The sequence below is a fragment of the Ixodes scapularis genome, unplaced genomic scaffold, assembly GCF_016920785.2.
Source record: "Ixodes scapularis isolate PalLabHiFi unplaced genomic scaffold, ASM1692078v2 PGA_scaffold12__126_contigs__length_90152505, whole genome shotgun sequence".
Lineage (NCBI taxonomy): Eukaryota > Metazoa > Arthropoda > Arachnida > Ixodida > Ixodidae > Ixodes > Ixodes scapularis.
Window position 1 is genome coordinate 16,448,902 of NW_024609838.1, and position 13,666 is coordinate 16,462,567.

The 13,666-nt window shown below is 45.9% G+C and overlaps 1 protein-coding gene across 1 annotated transcript in view; it reads left to right on the forward strand.

Annotated features, from left to right (window-relative positions):
• Window positions 1-13,666, forward strand: part of LOC121047064 (phospholipid-transporting ATPase ABCA3-like) — a 38,830-nt gene that overhangs the window by 23,364 nt on the left and 1,800 nt on the right. The window contains exons 4-8 of the mRNA XM_040501938.1: window positions 9,748-9,936; window positions 10,750-10,934; window positions 11,236-11,361; window positions 11,607-11,724; window positions 12,323-12,477. Coding sequence (XP_040357872.1) covers window positions 9,748-9,936; window positions 10,750-10,934; window positions 11,236-11,361; window positions 11,607-11,724; window positions 12,323-12,477 — 773 coding nt within the window. The remainder of the gene's footprint in view (window positions 1-9,747; window positions 9,937-10,749; window positions 10,935-11,235; window positions 11,362-11,606; window positions 11,725-12,322; window positions 12,478-13,666) is intronic.

Below are 13,666 nucleotides of genomic sequence, written 5' to 3' on the forward strand. Positions count from 1 at the left end.
TGACGGCGCGTATGCCCGAATTTGTGGGAAACGCCCCCCTTTTTGGCCGATTTTGACGTCTGAGGCAACATTTGGAGAGCGATAACTAAATAAATTCTTGGCCGCTTCAAAAGCACTCGGGCATACGCGTCATAGACCTAGAGGAGATTCCTTATAATGAATTACAGACTGCTCAGTGTCACCATTGATGGTACAATTGACGGCGCGTATGCCCGAATTTGTGGGAAACGCCCCCTTTTTGGCCGATTTTGACGTCTGAGGCAACCTTTGAAGAGCGATAACCAAATAAATTCTTTGCCGCTTCAAAAGCACTCGGGCATACGCGTCATAGACCTAGAGGAGATTCCTTATAATGAATTACAGACTGCTGAGCGTCGCCATTGATGGTACAATTGACGGCGCGTATGCCCGAATTTGTGGGAAACGCCCCTTTTTTGGCCGATTTTGACGTCTGAGGCAACCTTTGGAGAGCGATAACTAAATAAATTCTGGGCCGCTTCAAAAGCACTCGGGCATACGCGTCATACACATAGAGGAGATTCCTTATAATGAATTACAGACTGCTGAGTGTCGCCATTGATGGTACAATTGACGGGGCGTATGCCAGAATTTGTGGGAAACGCCCCTTTTTGCACGATATTGACGTCTGAGGCAACCTTTGGAGAGCGATAACTAAATAAATTCTTGGCCGCTTCAAAAGCACTCGGGCATACGCGTCGTAGACGTAGAGGAGATTCCTTATAATGAATTACAGACTGCTGACTGCCGCCATTGATGGTACAATTGACGGCGCGTATGCCAGAATTTGTGGGAAACGCCCCCTTTTTGGACGATATTGACGTCTGAGGCAACCTTTGGAGAGCGATAACTAAATAAATCCTTGGCCGCTTCAAAAGCACTCGGGCATACGCGTCATAGACCTAGAGGAGATTCTTTATAATGAATTACAGACTGCTGACTGTCGCCATTGATGGTACAATTGACGGCGCGTATGCCCGAATTTGTGGGAAACGCCCCCTTTTTGGCCGATTTTCACGTCTGAGGCAACCTTTGGAGAGCGATAACTAAATAAATTCTTGGCCGCTTCAAAAGCACTCGGGCATACGCATCATAGACCTAGAGGAGATTCCTTATAATGAATTACAGACTGCTGAGTGTCGCCATTGATGGTACAATTGACGGCGCGTATGCCCGAATTTGTGGGAAACGCCCCCTTTTTGGCCTATTTTGACGTCTGAGGCAACCTTTGGAGAGCGATAACTAAATAAATTCTGGGCCGCTTCAAAAGCACTCGGGCATACGCGTCATACACATAGAGGAGATTCCTTATAATGAATTACAGACTGCTGAGTGTCGCCATTGATGGTACAATTGACGGCGCGTATGCCCGAATTTGTGGGAAACGCCCCCTTTTTGGACGATATTGACGTCTGAGGCAACCTTTGGAGAGCGATAACTAAATAAATCCTTGGCCGCTTCAAAAGCACCCGGGCATATGCGTCATAGACCTAGAGGAGATTCTTTATAATGAATTACAGACTGCTGAGTGTCGCCATTGATGGTACAATTGACGGCGCGTATGCCCGAATTTGTGGGAAACGCCCCCTTTTTGGCCTATTTTGACGTCTGAGGCAACCTTTGGAGAGCGATAACTAAATAAATTCTGGGCCGCTTCAAAAGCACTCGGGCATACGCGTCATACACATAGAGGAGATTCCTTATAATGAATTACAGACTGCTGAGTGTCGCCATTGATGGTACAATTGACGGCGCGTATGCCCGAATTTGTGGGAAACGCCCCCTTTTTGGACGATATTGACGTCTGAGGCAACCTTTGGAGAGCGATAACTAAATAAATCCTTGGCCGCTTCAAAAGCACCCGGGCATATGCGTCATAGACCTAGAGGAGATTCTTTATAATGAATTACAGACTGCTGAGTGTCGCCATTGATGGTACAATTGACGGCGCGTATGCCCGAATTTGTGGGAAACGCCCCCTTTTTGGCCTATTTTGACGTCTGAGGCAACCTTTGGAGAGCGATAACTAAATAAATTCTGGGCCGCTTCAAAAGCACTCGGGCATACGCGTCATACACATAGAGGAGATTCCTTATAATGAATTACAGACTGCTGAGTGTCGCCATTGATGGTACAATTGACGGCGCGTATGCCCGAATTTGTGGGAAACGCCCCCCTTTTTGGCCGATTTTGACGTCTGAGGCAACCTTTGGAGAGCGATAACTAAATAAATTCTTGGCCGCTTCAAAAGCACTCGGGCATACGCGTCATAGACCTAGAGGAGATTCCTTATAATGAATTACAGACTGCTCAGTGTCACCATTGATGGTACAATTGACGGCGCGTATGCCCGAATTTGTGGGAAACGCCCCCTTTTTGGCCGATTTTGACGTCTGAGGCAACCTTTGAAGAGCGATAACCAAATAAATTCTTGGCCGCTTCAAAAGCACTCGGGCATACGCGTCATAGACCTAGAGGAGATTCCTTATAATGAATTACAGACTGCTGAGCGTCGCCATTGATGGTACAATTGACGGCGCGTATGCCCGAATTTGTGGGAAACGCCCCTTTTTTGGCCGATTTTGACGTCTGAGGCAACCTTTGGAGAGCGATAACTAAATAAATTCTGGGCCGCTTCAAAAGCACTCGGGCATACGCGTCATACACATAGAGGAGATTCCTTATAATGAATTACAGACTGCTGAGTGTCGCCATTGATGGTACAATTGACGGGGCGTATGCCAGAATTTGTGGGAAACGCCCCCTTTTTGCACGATATTGACGTCTGAGGCAACCTTTGGAGAGCGATAACTAAATAAATCCTTGGCCGCTTCAAAAGCACTCGGGCATACGCGTCGTAGACGTAGAGGAGATTCCTTATAATGAATTAAGACTGCTGACTGCCGCCATTGATGGTACAATTGACGGCGCGTATGCCAGAATTTGTGGGAAACGCCCCCTTTTTGGACGATATTGACGTCTGAGGCAACCTTTGGAGAGCGATAACTAAATAAATCCTTGGCCGCTTCAAAAGCACTCGGGCATACGCGTCATAGACCTAGAGGAGATTCTTTATAATGAATTACAGACTGCTGACTGTCGCCATTGATGGTACAATTGACGGCGCGTATGCCCGAATTTGTGGGAAACGCCCCCTTTTTGGCCGATTTTCACGTCTGAGGCAACCTTTGGAGAGCGATAACTAAATAAATTCTGGGCCGCTTCAAAAGCACTCGGGCATACGTATCGTAGACCTAGAGGAGATTCCTTATAATGAATTACAGGCTGCTGACTGTCGCCATTGATGGTACAATTGACGGCGCGTATGCCCGAATTTGTGGGAAACGCCCCCTTTTTGGCCGATTTTCAAGTCTGAGGCAACCTTTGGAGAGTGATAACTAAATAAATTCTTGGCCGCTTCAAAAGCACTCGGGCATACGCGTCATAGACCTAGAGGAGATTCCTTATAATGAATTACAGACTGCTAAGTGTTGCCGTTAATGGTACAATTGACGGCGCGTATGCCCGAATTTGTGGGGAACGCCCCCTTCTTGGACGATATTGACGTCTGAGGCAACCTTTGGAGAGCGATAACTAAATAAATCCTTGGCCTCTTCAAAAGCACTCGGGCATACTCGTCACAGACCTAGAGGAGATTCCTTATAATGAATTACAGACTGCTGACTGTCGCCATTGATGGTCCAATTGACGGCGCGTATGCCAGAATTTGTGGGAAACGCCCCCTTTTTGGACGATATTGACGCCTGAGGCAACCTTTGGAGAGCGATAACTAAATAAATTCTTGGCCGCTTCAAAAGCACTCGGGCATACGCGTCATAGTCCTAGAGGAGATTCCTTATAATGAATTACAGACTGCTGAGTGTCGCCATTGATGGTACAATTGACGGCGCGTATGCCCGAATTTGTGGGAACGCCCCCTTTTTGGCCGATTTGACGTCTGAGGCAACCTTTGGAGAGCGATAACTAAATAAATTCTTGGCCGCTTCAAAAGCACTCGAGCATACGCGTCATAGACCTAGAGGAGATTCCTTATAATGAATTACAGACTGCTGAGTGTCGCCATTAATGGTACAATTGACGGCGCGTATGCCCGAATTTGTGGGGAACGCCCCCTTTTTGGCCGATTTTGACGTCTGAGGCAACCTTTAGAAAGCGATAACTAAATAAATTCTGGGCCGCTTCAAAAGCACTCGTTCATACGCGTCATACACCTAGAGGAGATTCCTTATAATCAATTACAGACTGCTGAGTGTCGCCATTGATGGTACAATGGACGGCGCGTATGCCCAAATTTGTGGGAAACGCCCCTTTTTTGGCCGATTTTGACGGTTGAGGCAAGCTTTGGAGAGTGATAACTAAATAAATTCTGGGCCGCTTCAAAAGCTCTCGGGCATATGCGTCGCAGAACTGGAGGAGATGCATTATTATGGCTTATAGAGTACTGAGTGTCGCCATTGATGGTACAATTGGCGGCGGGTATGCCCAAATTTTTGGGACACACCCCTTTTTTGCCTGATTTTGACGTCTGAGGTTGTGATGACTTAAGAGATACTGGGCCGTTTCAAAAGCTCTTGGGCGCACGCGAAGCAAACCTACAGAAGATTGATTAATTAGCAGTAACAGCGTGCTAAATGTCGCCATAAATGGTACTCTTCATGTCCCGTTTGCCAAAGTGTCTGGACCACGCCCACTCATTTTGGCATTTTTATTTTTAATACCACTCTTGGAAGTGGAATAGCTGGTGAAATGAAATTTGGACACTTTGTAAAAGATAGTTCGGATCAAAAAACGCTTTGACTCTTTAATTATTCAGCGCTTTAAGTATAATGTATTTGAGCTAATTACGCGATAAGAACAAAAAAACAAACAAAAAAAAAACCTGCATTTAAGTTTTGTGTTTATCAATTAAGAAAATATTCAGTGTAGTTGCCGTTTTGTTATACATTACATATGTTGCTAAAAAAATGTATTTAGGAACGCAACAACGTCACTGAATCCTCGAGTCTCCTCACCAACTGCGGATTCTTTTTGGTATTTAAAGCCCTGGGGAACCACTTTAAATTTAAGTAATTCGAAAATAAAAACTGTTTCCATGGAGCTAGAGACATTGGCTATATATATAGCAAAATGCAACTAAATTGATCGTGTGGTTTTCTTAGGGTTTGCATCGAATGTTGAAAAGACGTATGATTTTTCTGCGGTTCGCCATAGGAACCAATGAGTAAAAGTTTGGTTGCATTTTGGCCAGACTTAATATAAACCCAGGACCACGAAACTTCTCGTGGAGATTGAGGGCAACGTATTAAAACGTGACACAAAAGTGCAAAGGGATTGAGTGATTAGTTTTCTTTGTATAAAAAAAGATCGCTTTGGTCCATTGAGTTACGGGCGCCGGCGCGGCGGCGGCCGATAGATGGCGTAAGTAGTAACGGCGCTCGCCTGTCCGAGAATCTTGGGGTTGTTTCCATCCATATTTTTGCCTGGAACATTCTAAATGCACGGGTCGTCCAGATTTTCGTAACTGGTGCGAGTTGCAACAATAAAAAATTCTCAAGCTAGTGCTGCGCGTCTTGGTCGTCTCGGTTCTTTGTTGGTCTATACCGAAATGTAATCGACAAAAAAAGCTGCTTGAAGCTCTGTATTTTTTTTTTACCTACTACCTCCAAGCTGATTATATTTCTTTGGGATTATATTTCTATTACGTTACAAGAGCCTCGCACACTAACTCCCGAGTGTGCGATGCAAAACTAAAATGAGATACCCAGAAACCCGTTGCAGGTGCCCTGAAGTCACTGACGCAAATTTTGAGGAATATATTTGGAAAAGTATTTGAAGGCGACCAAATACATTTGGTTGTATTTGCATCTTGTACTTAAATGCTTTTTTGGAATTGTAATTAGATTTGTAATTAAATACATTTCTGACGAAGTATTTTGTATTTGTATTTCGATACATATTTGCATGTATTTTGTCCATCCCTGGTCGAAAACATGATAAGCATCGAATGGGAGTGAACGTAGACGTATAATGATCCGATACAAAGTTTCGCTTGATTCCTAAACGAATAATGCCATAGCCAAGTACACCTTCACATCAAATTGTTTGACAGAATGGAAGAGAAGATTGTGTGTTTCTTGAAAGAGGTTTTGGCCCCCTTCCATCCGGTCCGCTTTTCTATAGGCCCCAAATATCGTGGGCGAATCTTTCATTTTGTTGCATTTCCACTTCTCCGCTTCCGCAGATTATGATGTGGTAGTTTGGTCCAGTGGCTTAGAGCTCACGTTTTGAAAGGAACCGAAAATAAAAACGGACCAGTACAAGCTGAACTATGCAAGACGCTCTAAGAGAGCCTGTCGTAATAAAAATGAACTGCTCTAATGTGGCAAGTAGGGTCAATCGGTTCATAATTTTTTCATCCCGTTTTGAAAGGCTCCGAAAAAACAAGCAACCAGGAAAAGCTCAGTGACGCAAGGCGCCTTGTATTGTTCAGGTTGTCCCGATTTTTTTATGTCCTTTCGGCGCTCCTCAAAACGCACAGGGTTCGGTTCCTAAACGCTGTTTTTATTTTGGCACGGAAATAAGACGAAAATACGTAATAATTCTTCACACTAGTGCAATGCAATAGAGACTTCTATTTTCAGGAAGCTGCTTTCCGCCATGCTTCCATGTCATCCTCCAGGCCACGAATGTTTGTGCACAGTGATTAAGCTATTTACATCTAAATTGACATGCACTATAAATCTGGTACTTTCTTTTAGAAGCAGCGTGTTAATGCACATGAATTCTCTCAGCGTCTTTCCTTCTAATCGCGTGGAAGGAAAATGGAGATATCCCGGGCATGATTTGTGTAAAAGGCTAGGTTCAATGGTCGCCTATTATTTCTACAAACTCTCTGGCAGATTCACTACCATATAGCCTGCTGTCCTTTCTCCAAGAAGCGAAGTTTTGATAGAATTTCGTTGCTCGGCCGCTATTTTTTGTAGTGGCGCGAAAAGAGAGAGAGAGAGAGATAAAAGCAACGGCTTTCGCAAGCTTATATTTTTTTTTATTTGCAGTTGCGATATTTTGTTGTGTTTAGGTATGCTTTTGTGGTGTAAACAATTTTACGCACTTCCCACAAATATTTCATCCTCAAAGACAGTCGTAAAGTATTACGCACTGCCTCGGGTGCGTTGACCTTACGCACTAGAGCGTCACAGAAGCGAGTATTTCCGCAAAATAAATACGAGGACCTATTTCTCCCTTTGAATCGGCCACTTTTGTGGCATCACGACGAACACACTTTCACCATGAAGTTGTAACAAATAATGATTGATGATGAAATTGATTGGGTCTCAACAGTAGAGCCACATTATTTAGGTTGCAAATAAACAGGCGTCGTTCATGCGATATGTTTACTTCCAGGTTCGAATGTGTTGAGGATGAGTAGCCGAAAAGCGCAGTCTGCAGGCAGTTTCTTGGAGTGGCCTGATACTTCCCCAACTCGGGAAAGGGGGGTGGGGTGGAGAGAGAGAAAGGGGTGGATGTTGATGGAAGGTGATAATATTTATTCTCACTCAGGAGAGTCGCCGGTCGTTAAAACATCGACTTACTGATGACGGGAAAGCCTGTGGGGCCACATCTATAGTAACCATGAGTAAAATGTGATATACAGCTATGTTACTGAGCAGTTGCGATAGTGCAAACGATGGGGCGTTGTGGAGGCAAGTGAAGCAATGACCTATCTTACAATTGTGCCGTCTTCATTAGAAGAAAGGATTTCGGATTGCTTCTTCAACCGCTTTTGACGCCAATCTTTCCAATTTTGAATGAATCCGGGACAGCGTTGATCGCGCAAGCCCGCGCCAATATTTAAAGGTCTTTATCAAGTAATAAAACAAACATCCAGCAGAGGTAAGGATGGATAAATACGCAAAAAAGTCCAAAATGAGATATACAACCTATGAGAGGAGATGTGTTTCAAACAATAAAGAAGAGATTGGGAAAAGCCACTTGATTTATAAGTTTGGCAAATAAATGTATTATCAACGACCTGAACCCCTTATTGCGCAAGCCAATCCTTGTGCAGACACGGGAATGGTTCCAGCAGCCGCGCGATGCCAGAAAGCGGCTACTGGAACGAACAACGCATACCACGACCCCTCGATCTACACCGACCGAGCGGCCTCGGAGCTGCAGCTCATGGGAAAAAGCGTTCGGTCGCGCTGGCTTCCTGAATCTCGCGGATTGAACGTACCCTCTTCAACGAGGGAAGACACCTGGACGTCTCAAGGTCGTTGTGGCGATCACAGCTAGCCGCTCATTTCGCGGTTTTTGAGGATTATCCCTACAGAAAAAGCCGACACAAAAGAAGCCCCTGCCGTCACGTGATTTTCGGGAGAGGGTGAAAAGAGGAGGGCGCGAGGGGCATTTTCCTACCTGGTACTATGTGAAATCTGTAGATAACAGCTTCCTACGAGTAGCGACATTCTTTGAAGCGCCGACTGGGTGTCGGTGCAGGTTTTAGGAAGCGAATGGCGGTGCGCAGCAGACGTTTGAGCTGGATGCCGCCATCTTGTTCTAGCGGAATGTGCTTTGTCATTTGTATCTGTTGTCGTTACTTGTAAAAGAAGTATCAAGGGGCTTTAGTATTATGGTGCGTGAAACGCGAAACGGTACTATTGTGCCTGAAAACTTCTAAAAAGAATCTTGTCTGAGATAGGATTTTTTGAGAAGGTTTTGCTAGTGGCTGATAAACTGAATAACCCCCGGCCGAGCGCATGCGAGGTGACGAGATGTACATTTCTTTCTTTTCCGTTCTTTTCAAATATAGTTGTGAGTGAAGTCACTGGACCTCCGAAAGTAGCGCCATTGCCTTCCCACCTGCTAGCCGGACACAAACAAATACCAACATACAGGCGACAAAACCCCTCAAGGTGATTGGCTCATCCCTGTCGGTTGCCATGGTGATCGTCATTCTGGACCCTGTCAGAGCTGCGAAGTCTCGAAAGGGTTCAAAATTGCGATCACCATAGCAACCGACAGGAATGAGCCAATCACTTTGAGGGGTTTTGTCGCCTGTATGTTGGTATTTGTTTGTGTCCGGCTAGCAGGTGGGAAGGCAATGGCGCTACTTTCCAAGATCCAGCGACTCTAGTTGTGAGTGGTGCCTGTGTGTGTGTGTCTTCTTCCTTGTGTCCGTGTTGTTTTCATTTTTTTTTTCATTTTTGCGCTTTACAATATGCTTTATATTGTTTCAGGTAGCACAGTGGTACTGCACTGGCTAAATGTCTTACCTTCAGTGGCGATACCAGGAGCCCTAAACTCGTCAAACACAAAGTTCTAGCCGAAAGTTCGCAGAGCGCGCTGATTGGACGTCGGGGAAAAAAGTGCGAAGTCATTGTCGTGATAGACCAATCGGTGCGCTCCGTTAACTTCGGCCCCAACTTTGTGTTTGACAAGTTTAGGGGGCCAGGACCCATAAACTCGTGAAACACAAAGTTGGGGCAAGAGTTGACGGAGCGCCCCGATTGGCCTATCACGACGATGACTTGGCGCTTTTTTCGCCGACGTCCAATCGGCGCCCTCCGCGAACTTTCTGCTCCAACTTTGTGTTTGACGAGTTTAGGGACCCGGGTGGCCCATTGGGGCCTAACTAACTTCCCGCTAAATATAAACACAGCGCAGATAAGAGACGACTGCATGTGTCATTTTACGTGTTCATCGCAGCGTCGTCTGCCGTGGCCGGGGCAATAATGTACTGGACTTTCAGCTGCGTCATCCCGTTCCTGATACTGGACAACGCCGGAGGCCACGGCTACCATTTCATAGCGCGCGGACATAAACTCTGGACCTGCATCTTCCCCGGGATGAACCTGCACTGGGGATTTCGTGTTCTTAACCGCTTCGAGAAATTTGGTGAGCGCGTCCTATGCTCAAATAAAGGATACACTGGCTCGATCACGCAGACTGGGGTGAAGTCACGTGACATTGGACACAAAGTCACGTTACGTCACGTTACGCTGCGACGTCATGCGGTCATAACAGCATGAGCAAGAAAAGTCGGCGGTGGTGTACCGGTTCAAAGCTCTCGCTAAAGGGACCTACTTCCTACTCTGGCGAATTGTGTGAACAAGGATCACAAACCGCGATGTTCTACGAAGATTGTCGGCCGTAGACAAGTGTGCCGCATTCTGCTAGGTGTTATTCTGCTGACGAATATTCGACAATTTAATACTTTTTAATAAAACAACCAATGACAATCACGTTCGCCGGTGTATGACGAGACAAATGGCGGAGCACCGTCATGCAACATGGTGAACAGCATAAAGACAAACATAGGGGAAAATTTTGAGCCACAAAAAGGGGTATCTAAAGGTGAGATGTTTAACTTATTTCAAAATTCGGGTCACGGTACAATTTAGGAGCTGTGTACTCATGGTTCTAGGTCACCACATTGCGTACTTCTCCTTATAGATATATTAAATATTGTTCGGGCGGAGAGCATTTCTATGCAGCTCGTCCAAGTTAGCTCCAAACCTTTTACTCCCTCAAATGTCACCCCAAAAGAATGGTCAGGAGCGCGAGTTATAGTTTTGAACGCTAATTACAGCAACCGCACTCGTGGACTTCGCTCTCCGTCACGCCCAGCTGGCACTGACTTTGTTTTTGTTTTTCTACGCCACACGAGATCGTAGGTTCTCTGGGCTAACAGCGCTACAACCCTCGCAGTGGACAGCGGTGCCAACTGGAGCAACTTCTACGACCCCAAAGAGACGCCCGACAACGTGACGCTGTTCGAGATTGCGACGGTTGGGTTTCTGTCCGATGTCTTAATTATAGTGCTAGTGTGGTACCTCGACAACGTGCTGCCCATCGGTCCCGGTATCTCAAAACCTGTCGGCTACCCTTTCATGGTAAGTAAAAATTCTCTCCTGAGACTTAGACTCGGCGCCTGCTTGCGTGAGCATCTCCTTCCTTTCTTCGTTTGTTTAGTAAAACCCTGTAGATTAGTTTTATTTTACTACTATATTCTGCACATCATTCATACGATTCATATTTTTTTTACGTGAATGAGCCGTCGGAGGATGACTACGCTAATTTATTTTATAGTTCCTGTCGCTGTGCTTGTGCTTGAAGTATCATGGCATTGCGTGCCCTTCTGACCTAAGATGACTCTTATTGTGATACTTATACGAACCCTTCTTTGTACCATAGAAGAGCTACTGGTTTCCGGGCATGACGTCCTTGAAAGCTGTCGACAAAACGGACGAGGAGAAACTCAACTTTGAGACCGAGCCTAAAAATCAGGTGGTCGCCATCGAACTCTTACAGGTTAACAAGGTATGTGCCACCTCTACCTCATGATGCACGCATTCGCCGACAATATGCGAAAGATGGAAACAAAAAAAAAAACCAAAACATCCGAAGTTATTTTGATTTTTTCGTTCATCTGCAAAGCAGTCGCAATAGTCTTTTTGAGATCATACACTCGCTACCTAACGACAGCCTTGTCAAATCCTTCGCCCGCTGCATGTTTTTGGGGGTCCGGTGGCAGTGGTTACATAGCAAAAAAAATAATTCCGCAGAATTACAAGGACACGGTGGCTGTTTCCAACTGCAACATGCGCGTTTTCGAGGGTCAAATTACTGTGCTTCTGGGTCACAACGGTGCTGGCAAGACTACTACTCTCAACATGATCACTGGTAAGTGGTAAGCCGACTTGGTGCAAACGTGCTCTAATTTCCGAGGCAGTTGTGTAACCGGCGTCAGTCGACACGTAAATATATTGGATCTAAATTCTGTTGTCTTTTTTTGTGTTCGTCGTGTCACATACACTACTACACTCTAAGAACAGCCCGTGAGTCTGGCTTCCCGCACGACACTCGGAGAGCCTATCACCGTAATTGACGGAGGCAGCTCAACGAACGAATGGAAATGCCGAAACATATGTTTAGACCAAAAAACGCAGTTTGAGTTGTGAGATTAAACAATCCAAACGTGACATGTTGCATTGCTTAATGTCACAACTCAGACAGCGATTTTTGGTCTAAACATATGTTTCGGCATCGCCATTCGCTGAGCGGCCTCCGTAAGTTGCGGGGATCGGCTCTCCGATGTGTGGTGCGGGAAAGTAGACGTACGGGTTTCTTTTAGAGTGTACATTGCTTTCGTAATTACCGCCAGTGATCATAGAGTATTTATAAATGCGATACGAACTGCTCAATATGGTAGAGTAAACGTAAAGTTGTCGCGGAGTCTATTGATTCATGATGTTGCGTGGGGACCGATGACTGGTTACAGGGTATATCGGCGCGACTTCTGGCACAATACTGGTTGGAGGGTACGATATCCTCAACGCTACCCGTGATGCCCGCAAAAGCGTAGGCTACTGTGCCCAACACAACATCTTCTATAGAGACCTTACCGTCGAGGAGCATCTGCTTTTCTTCGCGGCGGTGAGTTCATGCATTCTCTGAGTCTAACCTTGGTCACGGAGGTGGTAAATGCCCAGTATTACCTTTAGCACTAGTGTTTCCCGAATGGCCCTCAGTTTCGTGTTAGCGCAGTAATAATTTCATGTTTCTCATTTTATAAAAAACAAAAGCTAGATACCGTTTTTAACATACGTATATTAAATTTATTATAAACTTGTTTAAAAACACTACAAGGTGTGTTTTTTTTTCATTAGCTTTGCAGATTTGTCAAGAAAAGCCATGAAAGCTACACTCACGGGGTTTGTGCAGGTGAGTTATACGGCCAGGGAGAATAGTATAAGGGGCTAATCATAACGATCCGTCGGCTAATTAAGTATAATTTGTTAATTAACCTTTTACTTAGAAAAAAGATATGGTTCCAATTAGAGACTTGGTAAGCATCATTGAAAACTACTAAATTAACTTTTATGAAGATATAAGACAGGGGCAGCATTTTACGGCGTTTTGAAAAAATTGCGGTGGCTTAGCTCGGCTATGCCAGAATATACGTAGCATGAGCTTATGCGCACAAAATGAGAGGCGCTATCAAGCGGCTCCGGTGCAGCGTCAGACCTGGCTACTGCGCAACGGAGGCGCACAGCTGGGCACGCGGCCGCGCGGCTATGACGTCACTCCGCTGGAATGCGCAGACCGGCGAGGTGGGCAAGGCGGGCGCGACGGCGGCTTCGCGTGGCTCTCATAATGACCCGTGCGCATTATGCGAGCCGTGCTCATTATGCGGAGCTTGCGGCGCCGTGCGCCGTGCTCATTATACGGAGCTCCGCCACCGCCACCTCGCGCTGCGCATAATGAGCACGGCTCATTATGAGGGCCACGCGAAACTGCTCAAGCTCGGCTACACCGCGACCTCGGCCAATATAGCTAACGCTACAAAACGTCTAATTCGGACGCGTTTCTAGGTTCCAGTTTCTTACCGAAGCACATCTTTGCGCCAGCGGTCCTGCTCCCTGGTGGTCTTGGCGAAAAGCAACTTCCTCCCCTCCCTCGTAGGATGGAGGGAAGTAGGGCGCAAGTGTGTTGCGCGTCTCAGCCACTGGGGAGCAGGACCGCGGTCGCCGGGATGCGCTCCGATAAGAAACCTAAACCTAGGAAAGGCGTCCAAATGGAACATTTTTACGGAACGCCGTAAAATCCTGCGCCTAGGTTAAAT